General features: G+C 38.5%; 1 protein-coding gene across 10 annotated transcripts in view; it reads left to right on the top strand.

The window, feature by feature from the left end:
* The window catches only part of ZNF654 (zinc finger protein 654), a 53,022-nt gene that overhangs the window by 17,010 nt on the left and 12,984 nt on the right, over positions 1-23,028 (top strand). Inside the window, exons 1-4 of one of the 10 annotated variants that reach the window (XM_071757086.1) lie at positions 69-257; positions 11,826-11,971; positions 17,860-17,941; positions 19,886-20,021. In XM_071757086.1, the coding sequence (XP_071613187.1) occupies positions 126-257; positions 11,826-11,971; positions 17,860-17,941; positions 19,886-20,021 (496 nt within the window). In that variant the 5' untranslated portion in view covers positions 69-125. The other 9 variants (XM_071757104.1, XM_071757121.1, XM_071757113.1 and 6 more) reach the window with 9 other exon arrangements.

Below are 23,028 nucleotides of genomic sequence, written 5' to 3'. Positions count from 1 at the left end.
AATGGGAGAGCGGCGGCCAGGGGGGCGTGGCCGGAAATGAGGCGGCGGGGAGGGGGGAGCCCCTTCCGGCGCGGCGGGGCGGGGGCAGGGGGGGTGCTCGGTACGCGCAGGGCGGCCGGAGCAGCATGGCGGAAGACGAGAGCGATCAGGAGTCGGAGCGGCTCAGCGAGGAGCTGGAGGCGCTGGTGACGCCGGGTCTCCCCGCCGGGCTGCCGGCTCTTCTCAACAGTCAGTACTATTGCCGCCGCTTCTGCCAGGTGAGCGCCGCCCCGCTTCTCGCCCCTCCCCCCCGTCGGCGGGGGTGGGGCGCGACGGGGATCGGGCCCCCTCCTCGTCCCCCGGTCCCTCTGGCTGGGTGGGAGGGGGACGCCTTCCTGTCGGGGGACGCTGCCCCGCCAGACCTTCGCGGGATGGGGGGTCGGGCCGGTTCCTGGCGGCCTGGGGTCAGCGCCGGGGCAGGGCTGGGGAGGGCGGGGGGCAGCAGGCGAGGGACCCTGGCCCGGTCCACTCCCGGCTCTGGTGGTAGAGGAGGGGAACGGAGGTGAGGCCGGTTCTGTCGCGGGTCTGCGGGCAGCGGCCGGGGTGGTGTCCCTCGGTGCCCCCGGGCTGGGGGGTAGGGTGGAGGCCGGGCCGGGCCGGGCCTGGCAGGGAGGCGTCCGTGGGGGAGGGGAGGGGAGGGCAGGCCTGGCCCGGCGGGGGGGCGGGAGCGGGAGAAGGGCTTGGGGCGTCGGGGGGTGCGAGGCCGCTGCTGGGGGTCTTTGACGTTGCTATAACCCGGCGATCTGGGACACGGGGGATGGGGCTGGTAGCGGTGTCGGGGGTAGCGGTGCTGTGGGCGGTGCAGTTCTGGGGGGCTCTGCTCGGGCTGGGGGGGTTCGGCGTGTGGCGGAGGGAGGGAAGCAGTTCCCATAACGGTGGCTAAATTAGACCAGGGTATTGTTTTCTTTTCTTTCGAAAGCGGCGTTTATTTTCATGCGGGCCCGGAGTTCTTGTGCTCTTTGCAGCCTCTCTATCCGTGCCTTGCAAAGTAACAAGCAACAACAAGTTGCTTTTTCTAGTTGCTTTCGTCAGAAGGTGTTGATGAAGCATTAGTTCTGCTGGGTAGAGTTCGGCCAGGCTGCTTGCTGTTTTCAGGATCGCAGTCTGGAGGTTTTATGTATGGAATTACTTCATTTAATCAGCTTCTTGGCTACTTACCACGACGATTGTTTTCTTCCGTTTAAATAAATGTGTTTCTGTGTTCTTATTTTGTTCTTCTCGTTTTAACATTCAATGAAACTTACTTGAAGTAATCTTTAACGTAATACGTGTTTAAGATCATCTCGGCTGCCATACTGCTCACTAAGTCAACAGGTTGCTTGTTGATTTTATCGATACTTTTATCTTTTCTTTTGTCAGCGATTTCCCAAACTTAGTATGTACGGAAAAAAATTGTGAAGCCAGTAAAAGGAGAAGTGAAATTTTTTGGAAGCATGACATAAACCACAATTGTTAGGAATCACAACTGCATTTGATTGAGCTGTCAGGCTGGAATGGCATTTGCTCCTGTAGAACATTTTGAATTTTATCTTAATTTTTTCTAGCTACATGTGCCACGTGTTGAATCCATTGTGTTAAGGAGGAAATGTGTGCAGGGTGATAGCTTCATACACTAATGGTGATCCCTCTTTCCCACACAAAGCTAGAAATGAACAGGAAACATAAAAGGACAAGATCAGGGAAAGAATATTTCTATAAAAGTGTTTTATCACAGTGATTAATGGCACAGTACCTAAATCATTTAACCTTGACTTCTCCTGCAGTTTCTTTTGTGTAGAAAGATTGCCAAATCCTCTCCCCTACTTTGTTGTGGTTTGCTTTTGAGTTTATGAACTCTCCACTGGAGCAGACAGTGTTCTAAGTATATAAAAGACTCTGTAGCCCTTCTCTTTAACAATGCATAATTTAAGTAATCCTGATGTGAGCGAGTTAATCCATTAACAATTTGTTTCTAGGGATTTGTTTGTTTAAATTTGGCCTGATGTGATCAACTATCGATATCTCACTCAAAATAGTCTTCTTGCTTAAGCATGGTTTTGGTAATGGGTTCTTCTACTTATTTAACTACATAAATACAGGATCTTAATTCCTGTAGCCTACTGATGTAACAAGCTAGTAGCTGTGTAACAGTTGTGGCTTGACAGCAAATGAAGTTAGGTGTGCTCCACATTAACTCATTTACCCTCAGGAGACTTGCAGCTGTGTGATTATATAGGTCTATATATACCTGTACATCCAGAGGGCTGATAGGTCCTTAGCCATAAAAATGATGAAGCATGTTTATAGTTCTTGTTCTTTAGAAAGTATAATGAAGTTTAGGCCACCTCTTTCTCATAGCATTTGCTGTAAAATAAAACTTCATACTTAAATACTGTGTTACTTTTTTAGATTTTTTTTTTTCCAATATTTTTTTCCCTGGGTGTGTCTTGTCACTTCAATTTTCTATTTTGGCTCTTGTTTTTGTCAGAGATTATTGCTTTGCACTATTCTACCTGGATCTTCTGATGGTTGTATTTGGCTGCTATGCAGATTAAGCCTCTCCATCTCATGCCACTCCACACTAATTCTACAACTTTACTTGTCTTATATTTTTTGGCACCTCTATATGTCCTAGTTTGTCTTCTGTGGTTTTGTTTTCATGACAGAAGTTGAACAACTGCTGCAGAAATAGTAACTTGTGGATAATACCATCAGTTTGAACTGATGTTTGAAAAAATTTTATTTTCAGAATAATAAGCTATTAAAAGATATAACTCTGCTTTAATCAGTGATGAAGCTTGATGTCAGGTGGAAAGAATATTGGGTAAATTGCTTATAGTTATTCTGCTGTGTGAATTATGTGCACATTCATCTCTTTGTAGAAGCTACAAGAAAAGTAAAGCAAATTTTAAAGCCTTTTTGGTCCGTAGAGAGATTTTCTGTAGAAAAAAATCAAAGACCTCTTGACTGATCTTTAAGAGAGTGGCCTTGAAAAGCATTGGCCTGCATGTCTTTCATCCTTGAAATCTGTTAGAAAGGTAAGGTAGCCAGGTTCAGTATTCTTGAGGCCTCAAGTGGTACAGCAGATAGGAAATTAACTAACTGTTACGAAAAGTGACTGGATTATCAGAGCATTTTGTTTAAACAAATGTATAATCACAATTTAATGATAGAAAATTGTCAGAACATGGAGTCTCTTAACCCATGTGTCCTTTCTGGGTTCTGATTTGTTTTTGTTTTTAATTGTAGGTATACATGGTCATACAGAGGCATTACAGCCCAAATCTTCCCAGTCAAAGTAGAATAAAATGTTTGCGTAGATTGATGACATGGTGAAAACAAAAAATCAAGTTATCTGTGGTTGGGAATGAAAAGAGACAGTTGGGAATAAGTGACCAGCTTATGCTTCTCACCAGCTGTTCCTGTGTTACTTTCTAATAATTGCTTATCTAGCCTTTCTTCTAATTTGTGGAGTTTGCTGTGTATTGAAACCACTTAGGTGTTGGGAGAAGCAAACCTGTCCTCAACTTTGACAAGCAGAAAAGCATGGCATCCATAACAAATTTGTAAGTTTAAGAAATTGGAAAGGTGGCACCCAGCAGAAACCCCCTCATTCTGAACATTGGAAAGAGTTGCATAAATTTCAACTTGTTATGGTATATGCCAAATTTGAAATTAATTCATGAAGTATTTCAGGGATCAGAGCTATCGAGAGGTTCCTGCATGAGCAAAATAGAAATGATGAGAGAGAACAGCATAGATGGTTTCCCTTTGGTATGAGGGTGAAGGCATATTTTATAATTAGAAAGATGAATTTCCAAATTTACTTGATTTGAAAACAGACTTCAGCAGTGAGGTGGCAAATGGATATAGCATACTTTGTTGCACTTGAAGTAGATAGTTTTGTCAGGGAACTTGAAATTGCATTTCCTCTTCATAATATTTTTTCACAACATTAACTACTGTCAAAATATTACAAGTTACTCCCATCATTTCTGTAATTGTCCACGTGGCTGCATAACTGTACTAGGTGTTATTTTGTTTTGTTCAGTACTCACTGAAATAAACACAAGGTAAGCCTGATCTAAAATAACAAGGTCATACTGTGAGAGCTAATCACCCCTCGATCTGCTCTTACTGTGGCATCAGCTTATGCCCATCTAGTATGATCTGACTTCCTGAAATAAAGATTACCTAGTTTGCTTACTTTAATTGGTGGTGTCTTGAGTCACTGGTAGAAAAATAATTAGTGGGGTTTTCAACTTGAAAGCTAAGAAGTAAAATTTAGTAACAAACTAGAGAAGATAGTGTTTCTGGGATTTATTTTGGTAGGCAAAAAAAAAATAAAAATGGGTGTATGACTCAACTGTTGTCTGTCTTGCTTTGTGGGTATGAAGGTAGAAAAATATACTTCTTTGCTTGTTTTTCTGAGTTTGGGTGTAGTGCATGTTCACGCTTTTTGTGGTGAAAATACTTAAAAATTAAAAATACTTAAATTTGAAAATACTTTCTTTTGACTCCTATTTTCAACTACAAGTTAGCAGTTGTTAAGTTGCTTTTCCATTTTATAAAAAAAGTCAACCAAACAAAAGCTGCTGTCCACACCAGCTCCCTTGCCCCCAAACCTTTCGGATTATGCAAAAGTTTTATCTTACTATTTTTTGGCCCTTTGGGAGCCATATATGAACTGCATACACTTTTCAGAAAAGGTGTTGCAGGAAGCGAACCTCGCTGAGAGCGGGAGCTCTGTACCGGAGCTGGAGACAGGAGCTAGTGGTGATCTTGGTTAGCGGGACAGCTAACAGCGACCAGCCTTGCTCCGATCCTGCTCAGGAATGAGCTGCCTGGCTACACCCAGCCTCACCTTTTATTGGCTCTAGGTCTTGAGCATGCCCAGTGGGGCCAGCCCTAACTGGGCACAGGTGAGACAGGGCACCAGCCTGGCTCATTACCTGGCAAGTCCTGGCACCTGTTTCCTACATTAAGGTGTAGCTACAGATACCTTGCTCACGTGTACTGGAGCTTACTTCTCTGACAAGCTAGAATCTAAAATTTTTAACTTTTTTTTTTGTTTTTGTAATGATATGTGATATAGGGTTTTCTTTTAATCTTCCTGAATAAATATGCTTTATACTTACATGTGCCTTTACATTCCATATACATCTCAAATTTTGAGAGCACCATTGAAAGTCACATGTGAGTTTTTAACCAATGTTTTTTTTCATTTTTTAAAAATGTGTGACAATGCTAGTCACATGAAAGCTTGTAAAGGGAAGCCATACATTGCAGTAACTAAGTGTATCTGTGTATGAAAGAATTTCGTAACTGCTTGAAGTGGTTTAAATTTAAAAAATAACCTGTTGGTGTCTTCTCTATTTACTGGGTCTTCTTCCCATGCTTGGCTGGTGAAAGAAGCATATTGCATTTGCTGGTTAGCACTTTAGTATTGTGCTTGAATGTGAAGTGAGGTTCAGGTGTAAAAAGGAACACTTACAAAAAATAGCTTTGGAAAGCACCAGGTGGTGGTTCTAGTCCCAAGCTGAATGCCAAGTGTGACTTCCTTTCTGTTGGGGATTACCTGTCTGCAAAGAATATTGTGTTCTGGGTGGTGGTACTTTTCTTTGGTCACTGTCATGCAGGACTGGAATGTGATATATATAGTGCACTTGAGTGTTTTCAGTCAGCTTCTTGGGAGAATTCACCGAAGTAGTTGATTTGCAAGCTCTTTATTTCCAAATCAGTAGACTTAAAGAGTAATTCTTCTTCAGTGTTCCTGTCATTAACATGATAGAAGTCTTTTCTTATCCACATGCATTATCTTGTACTGGCTTCTCAGCTTTTGTGCCTGCTGTCCTTTTAGCTTTACCCTGAGAAATTATCTCCTTGTTTTAAAAGTGGAATTAAAGAATATTTTTTAACAGGAAACATTGTGCAAATGTACAAATACATTTCTCACTTTTCTTAGTCTAACATTTCTCTCCTTCCACTTTTTGGCAGCTTTTCTGTTACACAATTTCAAACTTCTTGGTATTGTTATTTCTCCAGTTTTTAAGACCTCATCTCAAACTTAACTTTTGAATGCAAATAAGCTTTTGAGTTTTGCTTGAAAAAAATATGCCAGGATTGTAACTTAAAAGGAGTTGCAGGTTTTTATACCTAAAAAGAAGGATTTCCATTGAATGATGCTTCTGTAGCACAGTCTGTCTGGTAGCTTTGCTATGCATGCTTTTTCAAGCTTGAAGAAAGGAAGTAGTTGCACTTTTTATTTGAAATGCATCTTAAATTGTCCTTTATTGCTGTCAGTGGTGATCTGGACATAGGCATTCATGGGTGTGTTCAAGAGATTGTCAGTTACCCCCTCTATATTAGCAAACCAACTCCTTAAATTAGTTGACTTCCACTCAATATGGGGGTTTAATCAAAAGCTGAGGAGGAGTATTACTGTCTTTCAGTCATAAAATCTTACACAGGAACAGTTACCACAGGGCTACAAGTAGCCACAACTGCTTTTCTAAGGATAATATATAATTTTCACTGTCGTGCAAATGGCAGACTGAAAATATAAATGGTAACTAGCTCTTTGGGTAGCTAAATACAGAGCCTGGTCTTATATATTGCTCTTGCCTCGAGCAGACTGAGGAAATGCTTGAGATTTTGGTGATTAAGGGTGGGGGGAAACATTTGGCTTTCAGGGTAAAGGTTTGGCAGAAATTTGTCTCAGAGGATGTGTCATACTGTTGCTGAGTGGTGTTTTTTCTTTTGCCAGCAGTGTGATTATGTTTGGTTACTCCTTATGTAATATTCACGTGTGAACTGCAGTAAAGCTTTTGCTTATGTACTTTTTAAAAAAAATTACATGAAATAAAACTATTTTAAACTTGTATATGTTAAGTAATGTTTCATGGATAATGGAAGCCCTTTTTGTTAGGACTCAGCTTGTTTGTATGTGGAAACAGAACAAGTATGCCATAAGCTAAAAAGGGTAAAACAACAGCCAAAAGGGTGGGATTATTTTTTCTGATGCTTCAAGGTATAATGAATGTCATGTTTCTTAAGCTCTCTTCTGGAACCGTACTTTGGTGTTCAGGCTGCTCTTCTACATTTGCTGAACAGTGAACTGTGAAAGGTGTTGCTTTTAATTAGGGGTTTTAATTTTCAGGGAATTAATTTTTTTAAAACAAGCCCCTTTATATTTTGGTATTTTAAATCCTTTTTGGTTTGTTTTATTCTGTGACAACCACTGTATTTTCTTATTATAGCCAATTACAAATATTTGCCAACTAGCTTTTTTCTGAAAACAAAATAGAAGCACTCATATCACTGTTGTGATTTTAATCTGGTGCTGACTTCCTTTGCTATTAAATCTCATGAGAAGTTATGGGAGTGACTTTAGTGAAATCCTACTCATGACTAAACTAGATTTGTTTCTTATTACTTTCTCTTCTGTTGCTTTGGGAAGGAGCAGGAAAAGCTGTAGGAACCTCAGGCATAACACTGCATAAAACATTTGTTTCTTGTGTCCTGCATATTTGCAAATCTAGTTATTTGCAATGTTATTTCTCTTAAGTGTTTGGATTGTAGTCAGATCACCTCATATATTCATAATGAGTTAGGCAAAATACATATTTGATCTGTTAAAACATAATATTCCAGGGAAAATTAATGTTCACATTGCTTCAGGTCTTTATTACTTTAACTGGGTGACTACTTGTAGGACACTCCTAAGTTTGGTCTTAAATTTGTACTCAGGAGCACATGTTGGAATTGTTATTTTTCCTCTGAGTTATTCAAACATGAGAGAGAAGAGGAAGAAGTGTAGTGATGTGGGGAATGGTAGTGCTGAATTAAGGGGCAGGTGTTCAGAAAGATGCTTCAGTCTCCTTTTCCGTGTCTATACTGAATGAGAAAGGGAAGACAAATGTCTCACAGTGTTATTGTGGATAGCAATAAATTAGAACGTAGAGACAGGCTGGGGAATGGAGAGTCTTTTAAGTGTGTAAAAATTGTACTCTTAGCAGAATTATTGATGGGAATTTTCACACAAAGTCACATGAAAATGTCACGTCCTTTCTGATTTTCTGCACTGTGTATTGGATGAAGAACAAAACACTTCTTTTAGACTATGTTATGTGTTTCTTGTTTGGCTGACTTAATTATATTGAAATTACCATGCTTGTTAAAAATATTCTTATAAACTTGAAATAAAGCGTTTAGGACCCTAGCAGGATAAGCTATCTAATTTTCTCAAGTTCTTTGATGGCACAACTTCATAGTATGGAGTTGCTCATACACATGTCCCTTCAACTTTTGTTTTCCTTGACAAATGTCAGAAGTAGTATTTTTGGGGTTTAATTTTTGTTTTGGGGATTCTTTTTGGTATAAGCCTCTACGTATGCTTCTATTCACAGTCCTGTTTCAAAGCATGGCATGTTCAGTGTTTTGAACAAAAAAATGTGCTTGTTTCTATGCTAGAAAAAAGCATTCTATGAGATCACTTAAAAACATCCATTGAAGTAGACCTAGAATTGTTCATTCCCTCCCTCCTGTATAGAGTGTGTTTAGAGCACAGATTGGAATGTATTGTGTCCTAAGTTTTGCTTCCCTCTCCCCACTTTACCCTCTTTTTCTTACGATTGTTGTAAATCTGCTGATAATTGACCAAATATAGACTTTTTTTTTTTTTTTTTTCCCCTGGGACTGATGAGCATGGCTTCAGGTATCCATACTCAGAAGGTAGCTATTCATATTCTTCCTGACCGGTTGATGGGGTCAAAGTATGGGGGGAGCTGTTGCTGTGAATGCTACCTTGATATTTCAGTTGAGATATATGAGATTTAACTGTGGAACTAAGGCAACGTGGTTTTTGTGGTGTCTTCCTTTTCTGTCTTGCCTCTGGTACTCCAGTGGAAGGGTGGCAGTCCAGTTCAGGGAGCTGATGCAGACAGTGACTGATAGCTTTTTCTGAGAGAGGAAGCTCTTCTCTGCCAGTTAGTTCCTGAACTACCTTGCTTAGGGTTCAGATGAGCCCTGTAGGCGCAGCAAGGGCAACTCATAGGGCTGTATAGACCTTCATGAAGTGTAGCATGCACTGTCTATCATCCTCAGCACAAGCCTTTTTTCAATTATTTTTTTATTACTGACTGTTTGCAGAAGCCATATCCCGGTATATGCCTCACCAACCCTTTTCTAACCAATTTCAGTTCAGATAAGTTACTGTAGTTAATAGCTATTCATGTAGTTAGAGCCATTCAGCATCCACAGCATCCCTTCAGTAAGGAGCTCTACAGCTTTGTTGCACACTGTGTGAAGAAATCCTTTCTGTAGTTTATTTTGATTCTGCTGGCAAACCTTGTTTGTTGTCCCCCCTGCACTTATTTCTTTACAATCTGAATTGTCCTAGTGATTCTTACATGAAATTTATTTTGCTACTTATAGTTACTTTCCTTCAAAGCTTTTTTTAAGGCCTCCTGTGTTCTCTTTTGAGATAGGAATGGGTAGGCAACAAACCAGCATGCAGTTTTATAGATACAGGGATGTGTTGTGATTTTGAACAACTAGCACTCTGGTTTATCTTATTACTCTCCTAATATTTAATTTGCTTTCTTGGCTATTTTGATGAGCATTCAGGTGATTTTTTTTTTCATTAAAACATTTACCATAACTACTGGTGCTCTCTTGGCTATGCTGAATTTCATCACTCGCTGACATAAATCCTTCCTACAGTTCTTTACACTTAGTAATTTATGCTACCAAGAAAATAGCCCAGTATCATGACAAAATATCTCATTGCTTGAAATCACTTATGAACATATCTATCCTGTGCCTCTTGGGTCAAAGTGTTGTGAAGTACTATAGTCGGAACTGATGTCTTATTTCTACCTTTGTTTGACCATTTGGAGTTTGAAACTATTAAAGGGCATTCTCTTTCTCTGGCTACTTTTTCTTCTAAGTGTTTCTTTGTGTTTTCCTATCTAAGGGACCTTGCTGAAAGTATTTCAGAGAAATTGCAATAGATGTGTGAGGCAGTACTATTTTATGAAGTCTTTGTTCTTCCATGTAAGAGGAAAGCTATTTATCTCTAAGTCTGCTAATTCTCTTCCAGTTGACCTAGATATCTGCTGCATTAAACTAACAGATTTTCCATCAGGAATTAAAATAAATTTGGTGAAAAGACAAAATCTACCTACAAAAGTCACAGCTGTGGGTGAGGAGGAAAAATTACCAGTCCCATTATCAGCAAGTGCTTTGTTTGGGAGCAGCTATAACCAAAGTGTTATAGCTGTTCCTTCTGCAGAGCCTTAAAGTTAGGCACACTGCTTTGGAACTAAAAATGTAGGTCACTTAACTTGACTTAGAAGACCTTTATTTAGTTCATGGAGAATTAAACAAATCTAAGTGGGATTCACAGACTTTGAAGTCAAATCCTAAAGAGGGATATAGTTGATTTTTTGTTTGTTTGTTTGTTTAATCTGTTTTGTTGGTCAGCCTGGCTCTTTAGATAGGCAGCCAGGTGTAACTAAGTTTGGCGTTCTTAAAGTCAGTTACTTGTCTCTTCCACATGCTGTGGAGGGCTTTAGCTTTCTCTTTACAACATGGCTGATGGTATTATGTTTTCCTACCTGCTTCTCACATTCTCAGGATGTCTAAGATCTCAGGTTTCCTCAGATGAGAAAGATGCCCTAGGCCCTGAAGCGTGCAGCTAGTTCACTTTTTACATTGAAGCTGTCCTACTATGATGGAAAAATTGAGGCAAGAGCAAAAGAAGCCTGACTCTAATGCAATGAGATAAGCAATGTGGCAGAGCATGGAACAAATCCAGTTTTCAGTCTCTGCTTATAATACTGCCTATGAGTCACATTTTAGCTGTTGATTAAAAGAGGAGAGAAGACCCAACGCCCTTGGCTGTCTGCTTGCTGGGGACCTACAGCATGGTGACTGTTACACAGACTGACAGCATAGTCTGTTACAGAAATGGTGGATACCTGGACAAACATCTGGTTTAATGCTGTGCTTTGTGCTGTGTGTTTTTTATGTGAGGTGCTCTAAATGGACTGGGCCTTTCAGAACACTTCAGTGTAGGGATACCCATGTAGAAATACCAGCTAGTGCTGAGTTACTGAGCCTCCCAGTGGGGGCATAGGCAGTGCCAGAAATTTGTATTTGTGAACACAAAGAAGATGGGCTGGATGACCAGGAAAGGATTTTTCTCCATTAAAATACCTACTTTTCACCTTCATGTTTTTCTACAAGTAGAGATACAGTTCCGAAACTGTAGTTGAGGGTATAGCGAGCCTTAATTCTATCATACAGATAAAAATGACCAAATTTATCTATTTGATCAGAGAAGAAAGGAAGACTGTGCTTGTAGCTTTCTCTGCTGACAAAAAGGCTAGAAGAGCTCAGCAGTTATTTCCCTCTTTGAAAGGTTTAGAATGGAGTATCTGGATATTGTTATAGACTCTAATTTGTGTCCCATTGCAAAATTAGATGTGTTTAAATTCAGAGGGTAATATCTATTAGGATAGTATGTAGGATACTATGACACTATATAAGGAGAAAGTGTTTCCTGTCTTACCCTTTGAAAGAAATACTTAAAGGTCCTTTGTGTTGTATCTTTTATAACACAGGACATAAAGTTTCTTTTTGTTTGTTTGCGTGATGACACCAGATGTTCAAGTTTTTCGGTTGCAAACCCTACTTCGGCCAGAGAAGGAGGGCAGATAAAGCATTTACAGTATTAAGTACTTATTTCTGACTAAAGAAAATGTTTTCTATTGTAATATATATTTCGATGTTGGTTTTGTTAGGTTGTTGAAGACTATGCTGGAAGATGGCAGGTTCCTTTGCCTCAGCTTCAGGTGCTTCAGACAGCTCTCTGTTGTTTCACGTCTGCCTGTGTATCATTCCCAGCTGAATGTGAGCACGTACAATACGTATTGAGTAGCCTAGCTTTGTAAGTACATCCTATATTTTTTTACTACTTTCTTTGTGATATAGACTGTGTTACTTTCACAATAGCAATAGGGTCTCAGAGGTCCTCAGACCTTTTAAGAGTGGTTTTACTGGGTGACTTAGCTATGTGGAATAAGGAATTGCAAACTATGGATACAAAACGTAGAATTTAGTTTAGCCTTTTTGTGTCTTTGTTAAGTATTCAAATTGGCTCATTTAATGTATCATAATGTTGTGTTCTGCCAGGTTATCTGGCAGAATGAATAATATTAATAAATGTAGGATTACCATACAGACTTCTTTTTGGAAAACTTACTTTAAAAGATTAGAAGACCAACCAACAGTACGTAAGTGTAAATAAATTAACTAAAGTTTTTACTCTTCTGCTTCTAGTGATGTAATAAGCTAAATATTTGTTAAGGTATGTTTCTTACAGTGTCAAGAAATTAGTTTTGAAATGGGTTTTTGTATTTGAGTCCTCCAAATGCTTATGGATGTGACTCGTTACACAATTAGCTAACCAAAAGTCATACCCAGCTTAAAGAACTGCAGAATGTTAGGTCATAAATCTTGCCATGATCTCAGTTTTCAAGATGCATTGGTGCTTTTCCTGCGTGGAAGCTGGGAGTGTCTACTTATCACTAGATAAGTAAAAGTCACATATTTTTCTTGCTCTAAAAACCTGCTTTTCAGAATTCAAAACCTCAATGTTGAATGGAAACAAGAAAAGCCCACAGTCATTAAGGGAGTTAAATACTTAGCCGAGATGCAGTGTTCTCTCAGCAGATGGGGAGAAAAACTTAAAAGCTAACTTTATTGTGAGTTTCATTTGGGTAAATCAGGTTTCCTTGTCTCACTGCTTAAACTGCTTTCTTCTTGAGCAGTGCTTTCAAATATAGTTCAGTATTTCAGTTGACAATTTTGTGTGGAAATGTCTCACACTTTACCAAATAACCAGAAATGAATGGTTTCCTAGTTTTTCTCTTAGTTTACTTGGTCAGAAGGACTGGGTTGCTTATCATTTCCACTGTTCTTGAGCTATTAGTACTAATGACATAGGAGTCAAGGTTTCATTCCGGATTTGCTCTCTTTAAGTGGTGATGAAACTTCACCAGAGAGGTGTATTCTTTTGTTTGTGTGAGACTATTTGACATGGGATTATTTATGGTGATTTTTACAACCAGAATGCTCAGATATTGGACAGTAACATGCAGTTGCATCAAAACATGTTGACCTCTTTTTTTCACAGTTTTTTAGGGAAAAAAAAACCTCAAAAAATTCAAACCTCACTTTTATATACTTTTAAGTATTAAAGCTTGGGAGGAAAAAAAGTAGAAATTCAGCTAATTGTTATATGTAGGGTGGTCATTTCCTGATAATCTAGAAGTGAATTCATCACTACATTCTTGTCGCTTGTCTGTCTTGGTTTTAGGAGTTCACTGAACTTTTCTTCCATTCTAGAATACTAGCTTATTTTTTCTTCTGACTCTACTTAACTGCCATATTTTTGCATGTGATATCAGAGAAGGATTCTGGGATGTTGTAATTGCAGCTACCTGTAAAACCTTGCTCAAATGTCCTTTGAAATTTTGTGTTTATTAAGTCGTAGTTCTTGGAGAGCAAAAATCTGCCTGACCGCATTGTCATACTTGAACAAGATTTCCTTTATAACCAGACAATAAACTATTAATAATAGTGACTGTTGCATTTCCTATAGTTACTAATGTCATCTCTAAGCATGTGAAGGAAAATGTTATCAGGAGTGGTCACTTCTGGAGTACTGTGTCCAGTTTTGGGCTCCCCAGTACAAGAGAGATAAGGAACTACTGGATGGAGTCCAGCACAGGGCTACAAAGAGGATTAGGGGACTGGAGCATCTCTCTTCAGAAAAGGCTGAGACACCTCTGTCTGTTTAGACTGGAGAAGACTGAGAGGGGATCTTAACATGGATCAGGAATCCATGTTAATTCATGGATTCACTAAGGGGAAATCATGCCTAACCAGTCTGATAGCCTTCTATGGTGGTTTGTCTGGGTAGGTAGGTGAGGGAAGAGCAGTGGATATTGTCTACCTTGACTTAACAAGGCTTTCGATGCTGTCATCTGTAACATCCTCATAGGTAAGCTTAGGAAGTGTGGGTTAGATGAGTGGACAGTGAGGTAGACTGAGAACTGACTGAATGGAAAAGCTCAGAGTGTTGTGATCAGCGGCACAGAATTTAATTGGAGGCCTATACCTAGCCACGTTCCCCAGGGGTCCATACTGGGCCCAGTCTTCTTCAAGATACTCATCCATGACCTGGATGAAGGGACAGAGTGTACCCTCATCAAGTTTGCTGATACAAAACTGTGAGGTGTGACTGATACCAGAGGGCTGTGCTGCCATCCAGCATGATGGACAGACTGGAGAGTTAGGTAGAGGGGAACCTAATGAAGTTCACCAAAGCCAAGTGTAGGGTCCTTCACATAAGGAGGAATAGCCCATGGACCAGTACAAGTTAGGGTTTGACTTTCTGGAAAGAAGCTCTGCAGACAAGGAACTGAGAAACCTGGTGGAAAACAAATTAACCAAGAGCCAGCAATATGCCCTTGTGACCAAGAAGGCTGATGACATCCTAGAGTGTGGTCAGCAGATCAAGGAAGGTCATCCTCCCCCTCTACTCTGCCCTAGTTGTGGTCACTTCTGGAGTACTGTGTCCAGTTTTGGGCTCCCCAGTACAAGAGAGATAACGAACTACTGGAAGGAGTCCAGCACAGGGCTACAAAGAGGATTAGAGGACTGGAGCATCTCTCTTTAGAAAAGGCTGAGACACCTCTGTCTGTTTAGACTGGAGAAGACTGAGAGAGGATCTTATAAATTCTTACGAATATCTAAAGGACGGGTGTCAGGGGGATGGGGCCAGACTCTTTAGTGGTGCCCAGAGGCAAGGACGAGGGGTGACAGGCACAAACTGGAACACAAAGTTCATCTGAACATGAGGACAAACTTCTTTACTTTGAGGATGACAGAGCAGTGGAACAGGCTGCCCAGAGAGGTTGCAGATTCTCCTCTGGAAATATTAAAAACCTGCCTAGATGCCATCCTGTGCAACCTGCTCTAGGTGAACCTGCTTTAGCAGGAGGGTTGGACTAGATAGGTGATCTCCAGAGGTCCCTTCCAGCCCACACTGTTCTGTGATAGTATGATACCAGCCCTGCTGTTCATCACAAATGAAGCAGCACAGTTGCTACTGTTAGTATCAGGAAATTTTAAGTGTGCCAGCATAGTAATGTTTTTAGGCAATCTTCTGATGTCAGCAATACCTAAGTAGTGATTGGATAAATCTAGAAGCACTGTTATTATAAACAGATGGATCTAAATGTGGATAATCCAATAATGCAGGCTATTATAAGATAACTGGACCAAGTTGGAACTGACTATAGTAATTTTAACTGAATGGAAACTGGTGACAAGGAAATAGAAATATCTTGATAGCTTCCTTTATTAGTCTAATAAAGTGTGCATTTATAGGGAAGAAAGCTGTAGTTTACATTTTTTCACTTGTAATGTCCTGTTTTATAGGGTTTTTTTGGTCAAGATCCTGTTCTTTTAAAATAAGCCAATAACAGCACATGCATACATCATTTGCTATAACTGGTTTTGTCTTAGCATTGAAGTTCCAGTTTGGCTGCTTTGCAGATCATGACATGACTCGTGTCTGACCTTTACTGAGAGTCAAGTATGCTGCAAAATTTTGTTTATCAACATGTAATAACATAAAGTTTAAGTACTCATTTGGGTACCAATTGTTTTTTTGTTCCATATTTGAGTTGAGATATAAGGACCTACTCTGAAGAAAAATTCTGTTGTTGAATGCAATGAATATGTATCTTAAATTTTCTAGGTCTGGTTTTTTTTGACATAGCTTGTTACTGCAACATAATCTAAAGGAACCCTAATTTAGTGTTATTTTTGCATTGTTCCTATACTAAACTACAAACTCAAAATGTGAACACTATCTTTTAATGCTCAATATTTCTGAAAATATTGAGAGTAAAAACTGTCTTAAGTCTGCTCTTTAACTTCTTTTAAATTAGCTTTATTAAAGATGAAATGTTTTATAGGAATATTTGAGTGTTAAATTGAAATACATTGAAGTTTGAATTGAAATTTGGGGATAACTGCAGTTAGTTTGGTTGCTCTGTAGAAGAGTTCCTTGAAAATCTGTCTTCTGTTTTAAGAGTTATCACAACAAAAGGCTAAGTGCTTGTAGCCAGAAAAGAAATTGCCATCAGCAAGATCTTGACTTAAAAACTTGAAAGCTGGAAGAATGTTGGAACCTCTATCAGGACTTACATTGCATCTTCTCCCCCTCAGCTTCCTTATTCTCCCTTTTAATTTGAAAAAAAATAAAGTCCTGAATAATCTTACAGAAAGTTATTAATTTTTTATGATGAGACCAAAGACTTGGCTGTTCAGTCCCATTTCGGAAACACCATAGATGCATAGTTTTTCCTTCAAATGTGATCTTTTCCTCTGAGATTTGCTGTTACTCTCTGCTGTTCATTACTTTTTCATCCAGAAATTGCAGAATATGTTAGTGGAGTACATGGTAGTTATCTTTTCCTGTCAGAAATTAAATTTCTCAGAATCCTAAGGCAGAGCAATAGCAGGTTCACTGGAGCTGTCTGCAGATCCTAGTTCTTAATTGTATTGACTGATTTTCAAGTATTATCTGGAAGTGTGCTTCTGTAAGTGAAGACCTAAGCTGACTTTAGCTCAAGTAAACTACTTTTCACCAGACTCACTGATTCTGCTATAAGGATTGTTTGTCTCTTAGTCACTATATTAAAAATAAATTAAATGCTAGACAAGTATTTTCAGATTATGGAGGCCACGGGTCAGTTTGAATCTGGGCTGCTGTAGAATCAATCCTTCCTACTCCCTTACCTGCCTCTTCTTTTGGGGTAACGTGTAAATGTGTGTTCCTGCACATTGACCTGTTTTGCTTCAAAACTTGGTCTTAAAGTGGAAGTTTTTTCAGTTAATTTGACTACCACATGGAACATCAAGTGTAGTTCCGTTTGCATGTTTACACAGAAGATCTCCCTTTGAAAATAATCTCTAAAAGCTTTTTTTTTTTTTTTATGTATATGAAATTAATAGCAAAAAGGCTTTTATGTGGTAATATGAAATCAGTAGCACCTTTAAACCTGCATCTTCATAGGGAGACTTCAGTGGATATTACAGCAAGACAAACTGAAGTGGAATAAATTGTGTTAATAGAAAATGCTTATCATACTTGAAAATATTAATTGGTAGGAATCTGCGTTCATTAAACTTACTGCTCCTTGGATGCAACTCCTTATATTCTGTGCATGCTATAGCAACTTTACAGCTGTCCTCTTTCTTCCTCAAAGTTACTGACAAATATCTGACAAATACTTTGTCTCTTGAGGAAAATTCACTTCTGATAATCATGAATGGGCAACAGAAATAGGGACGATATAGGAGTTCTTGAAGGGGAAGATCAGGCAGGTACTGTGAGTCTAAATGTCCTGAACCTATGAAGTATCCAGCAGAAGGGATTTGAAGCTGTGCTCAAGTATAAACTGTTTTATTGCTGATTTGGTCTTGTTATTTTATCTACAGCTATATTATATTATATTTACACTTTGATGCCTGATGAAAAATTTGTTTGAGGTGTGTACGGGGAAGTCTGACTGCCGAAATCTAGCACAGAATATCATAATGGTTTTTAAATAGAGTGACTCTGGAATGGGAATGGGTCTAGAACTTACGGAAGTCCTAATTTTGGTTATAGTGCTGTGAAAAGTAATTGACTTTCAGTAGTTTCATTTTTTTGAATGAACGCTTTTAGTTTGACTTGTCACTACTTCTGTTTTTTAGGAGTTTTTTTGAATTGCTGCTGTTCTTTGGAAAGGATGAGTTCTATGAAGATCCTTTGAAAGATATTTTAGGTTCAATCCAGGTAGTGTTGCCTACTTTCATTTAAAACTTTATTTTAGTACATGTGAAGACAGTTTTTGTGGATCTATAACTTGGAAGAAGCATGCCACTGTAGTGAAAGAAGGTAGCTGCTTTACTCATCCCCTCACCTCCCAGAAAACACAACAAAAAATACAAACAAATAAAACCCCAAATGAAAATAAGGGAGATGATATTTTTAGGGAAAGCCATTTATTCTTACTTTTACTATTAGGATTGCTGTTTGAATCTACTTGGACTAAGTAAAATGTACTTCTCTTTCTTTGTGATTCTGATCTTGCTAAAGACATGTTTTGTACATTTGACATTGAGAATAGGGAAGCTTTGCTTGTTTACATCTAATTAGATATGAATGTCATCCAGTGTTGCTTACCTGTTCATCCCATGCATCCTCAAGATTCTGTGGTTTTAAACAGTAAATTTGAAATCTAAGCTCTATCTCACTGATCTCTTCACGTCAGCATAAACTTTCGTAGTTTAAAACTGTTGTACTCTTCACTAGGCTGGGAAGAAGTTCTGTTTGGCTGTTAACAACTGCATAAGATAAATGATCTTGAATTTAAAATGTGTGGGGTTTTTTGCCAGATAAGGTTTTTTTGACTTAAACTGATTTTGAGAGTTGAATTCAGTGCATGGGAATACAAATAGTTGTGCCACTGTGAGAGGAAACTGTTGTAGGAAAGGTGTAAAACAGTTTTTTCTTCTGTTAATACTGATCATGGAACTGCAGTTTGAAAAATAGCTATTCTTTTATTATTTTGATGTTGACACCTGTTTGCTACCACTGCTACAAATAATGTGTCAGCACTACTTACCTTAATTATCAAACCAGCAGCCATTACATACTTGATTAGAAGTGGTGGAAGAATGGGATCAAGGAGTGGTTTAGCAGCCTAAGGAATGGTAGATTATCTTGCATAAGAGTAATGGGGCATTTGGCAGTCCTACAATAAGTCAATGAATAAGCAAGATTTTAGGAGAAAGTGTGAAGATGCATACTACTTTCTTCTCTGTGCTATTGTATTATAATTCTCAATTGCCTTGACTTTTAAACAATAAGCATCCTTATTCAATTTTTTTAGATAAAGAATTTCTGAATCAGGTGTGTAATCAAACTAGCAGTGAAAACTGTTTAAGATATTTAACCATTCCTTACCATCAGATACACTCATCTGAATATTAAAAAAAAAAAAAAAAAAAGAAGTTGAAACCAAAAAATTGACAGCAGAAAAGCATCTGTGAAGTTAATTGTTTGTGCATACAAGATGTTCTTCAGTGTCATTCTTTTGTTTTGGAATTAGCTTTTTTTGGTCATGAAAATTCTGCTGCAGAGGGTCAGTATCAATGTTAATTACCAGCATCTAACAAGGCATGGTGGTAGGGGAGAGTCAGAACTTTGCATATGTGAAAACCATGGGAGGTAAAAATGAGCTTAACTTTGATTATGTAGAGATTTGGAGAAAGATAATTGCTTGAGGGCTGGTGATTCACATGGCTTATTTCAGGTTTTCCCTCATAGAATTCAGATACATCACTAGATCACAAATCCCATGTCAGCATATCTAAATCTGTGCAGACTTGCGTGAGGTGAAGACTTCTTCTGCAATGTATGCCAGTAATATCTCCAACTCAAGGACAGGCATTTTATTCTGTTATGCAAACAGAAGGCTCTTGCTTCATACCCAGAGTCGACATAATTCTGGCTTCCACAGTTCTGTATTGCTGTTTTTAGAGACTATAAAATGTTGCTTTAAGGCCTTGTATAGCTCTGGTTGTCAATAAAAGAATCTGTAGCTTGATTGGTTGGCTAAGAAAATACTTAAACATGCATGGCTTTTCTTGTTTCGTGTAGTTTGAATGGCCTGACTTTATTTTTAGACAACTTTTTTTTTCTCTTTTTTCTAATAGTTTTTCTTTTTACATGTAGGAATGTCAGAACCTTCTAAATAAATACAGAAATATGAACTTGGAACTAGTGACGCGAATCATCCGAGATGGTGGACCATGGGAGGATCCTGTATTACAAGCAATTCTTAAAGCAAAGCCTGTGTCACAGGAATTAGGTACTTCATTCACCACAGCAGCTTTTTTAGATCAGTGAAAAAATTAATTATGCCTTTTATATTAGTGTCAGGTGTTGTCAGCTGGCATTGCACACAACTGTTTTTCTCTGGTAAAATTGTACTGGCTCCTTTTCTATTTGAAAAGAAAAAAAACAAAGAATCTTTGCTAGTAATTTATTTACTTTGACTTTTGTGCAGATATTAGATTATTCAGATGCAAGAGCCTTCTGGGCAATTACTTATAAAATGATTTACCAAATCTAGGCATTAAACCCCTGAAAGAGCTTGGAGCGTGACTTGATTTCAGTTAGGCTACTGAAATAACATGATCAAATGAGAATATGATGTGTATTTCAGTCTCGTGGTACTCCTTTTTAATTTTTCTTTTAAATTCTAAAAAACTTGGGCTTGTGGCTTTTCAGAGTGACACCTGTGACTACATGTTGTAGTTGTTTGAGTAGGAGAAAGGTACCATGCCTGGGAACGAAATTACCAGAACATTAATGAAAGCTCAGATGAGGAAAAATACACAATCCAGTGTAAAGTCTTTGCTAACATCTTAAGCAGTGTATTTGCTAGCAGTGTTTACAGCAGATCCCTCAAAGTTTGTTTCTATTTGATAGTCAAAGGTTTTTTCTGTTTGATAGTGATAGAAAATACTAGTTCTTCTCTAATTATTATGGTGTAATCTGTGATACCATTTCGTTACTGTGTTTAAGACAAAGTGTTCAGATTGTAAAGAGGAAGAGAACTAACTATACAGTCTGACCATCTCAGTGAGCTGCCTTCTTAACCAGGAAAGTTTTTTTTATAGCAAATTACCATCATAAAGTGGGTAGTCTTTGACATTTTTCTTGTGAAGCAAGTGCTCTAGCAACATAGTTTACCCATTATTTTTACTATGTATCTCAGATGTATAGTAAAACACCTACAGAAACAAAATAAATTTTTTTGTTCTGTATTGCCTGGTGAACTCAAAATTTTGGTAGTGGTGATCAGACATCAGATCTCAATCTCCATCTCTCCAGCAAAGGGTTAGTTTAGTCCTTTGCTTTAAGAATTACCTTGATCATCATTAGACCTCTGTATGATGGCTAACAGTCTGAGGTTTTTTTACTCTTAGTTTTAACCTGGCTGTGTAGGAATGAGACTGCCTGTTGTCACTAGATGATGGTTTTTTTTCCTTTGTTGCAGGCCACATCTTCTTCCCCTCTGCTTGAGGTATTTTTCCTCCTTTTATCTTCTGATAACCCCACACTCCCTCTTGACATAGCCCATCTGTGATGACAAACATTTTATTTTAGATAATATCTTTTTGAAGCTTTTTTTTTTTCTTGTCTCACTTAAACTGAAATATGATTCTTGTGTAATATCACAAAAGCAAACATTCCATGCTGCTGCTTTATAGGCTAGCAGTATTTGGTGTATATTTTGAAACTTGGCCATATGGTTCCCTCAGAGATCACAATTTTAAATGAGGAGAAACTGCTTATTGCTGAATCACCAGCCATTACTTTCACAAGTCAGCTTGATAAATATGTACTGTGTGAGCTGTATAATCCTGTCTTGTATTGATTAAGTACACAGAGAAGCTTAGGCCAAGACAGACCTCTCTGTGTCCATCTTTGCATGAATGGTAATATACTTTGAGATACTGCAGTTCGAGATGGCTGGAAAGGAGGGCAGTCTTTGGGCTTAAAGAAAAACATGGTTGAAACTTAAAAATAAATTACAAATAGATTAGGGGGAGAGTAGGGCAAATTACAGTGAACATTCAGAAGAGAATATTTGTAGATGGAGGGTGCACTCACATGTAAGCAGTAATTAACTTAGAAACTAATTAAGTTTCTAAGCTGATGGTTGGTGTCTCATCCCTCTAAAGCAAAGCATCTCTCATGCTGCCTGGACAAGAATAGATGTTGTTTTACATTTTAAATTTAAATTTTAAATTTATCACAGACTTGGCTAAATGCTCCTCTAGTTATTAGTTGTCTTTTGCATGAGGGGTTAAAAGACCTATAGCTCTTCTCTGCTGCTTTGGGAAAAGAGAGCATTCCACTAGAGGGAAGGAGCACAATCCTGATAGTGGTGTAGCTAGAACTCAAGTCTGTTTAAAAACAGCATTGGAGGGTGTAAGAGAGGCCTGTCCTTGGAGATCCTGCTGGCAGAAGTGGGGCTCTCATGGATCAGAGGGGCATTCTGGAGAGCTGTCACACAGAGAGTGGGAATGATACAAGTCAAGCTGTGTTGCAGACTGCAGTGTTCCCTTCTTTCAGAAAAAATGGTATTACAGCCAGCCAGCTCTTAGATGTGCAATATCTTATTTTACTTTAGCACATAACCAAACTGAAGTATTTCTGGCCTAATTTTTCAATATGAATATTCAGTAATCTGTTGGGCGATGTTTGCATATGAAACTGACGATGGGGTTTATTATCCGAAGTACATTAATTGAAAAATGGAGAGGCCTTTGCTTGGCTTTAAGGATCTTTCTGTATAATTTTTCTTGCAGTTAATGACCACTGCTAGACACTGTTTTTTCTTTCAGTCATTTTCTTTACTAAATTTGAACCCAGAACTGCCGATGGATAGTGAGAATGAGATTTCTCTCTTATGAGGGACCATATGGTACGTCTGGTAACAAATCTCATCTAAAACCTTATGTCACCTTAAATAATATTCCTTTAGGTGTTCATAAGCATATAATACCATTCACTTGTGTAAAAATAAAGTTGCTAGAGAAATTCTGTTTCTGAGAATGAGCAATGTTTTTTAAACCAAGTGTCCTTTAAAAAAAACCTGTAACTGAAAATTTGTTATACAAATATTCTTTGTATTTTGGGAAAAAAGTTTTCTCTTGGCTCTTCAGATTGTGGTCTTCAGTAATCACTTATTTATACTATTCCTGTTAAGCATCTCTTTCTTTTTTGTTTTGTTTCTGTTCCTGTTGCTTGTAACTTTCTTAATACAGTTTTCTTCTAAGGTATAAACTTTTTGTTCTCACTTC

Source organism: Heliangelus exortis, chromosome 1 (assembly GCF_036169615.1).
Source record: "Heliangelus exortis chromosome 1, bHelExo1.hap1, whole genome shotgun sequence".
NCBI lineage: Eukaryota > Metazoa > Chordata > Aves > Apodiformes > Trochilidae > Heliangelus > Heliangelus exortis.
This window is presented reverse-complemented; position numbering and strand designations above follow the sequence as displayed.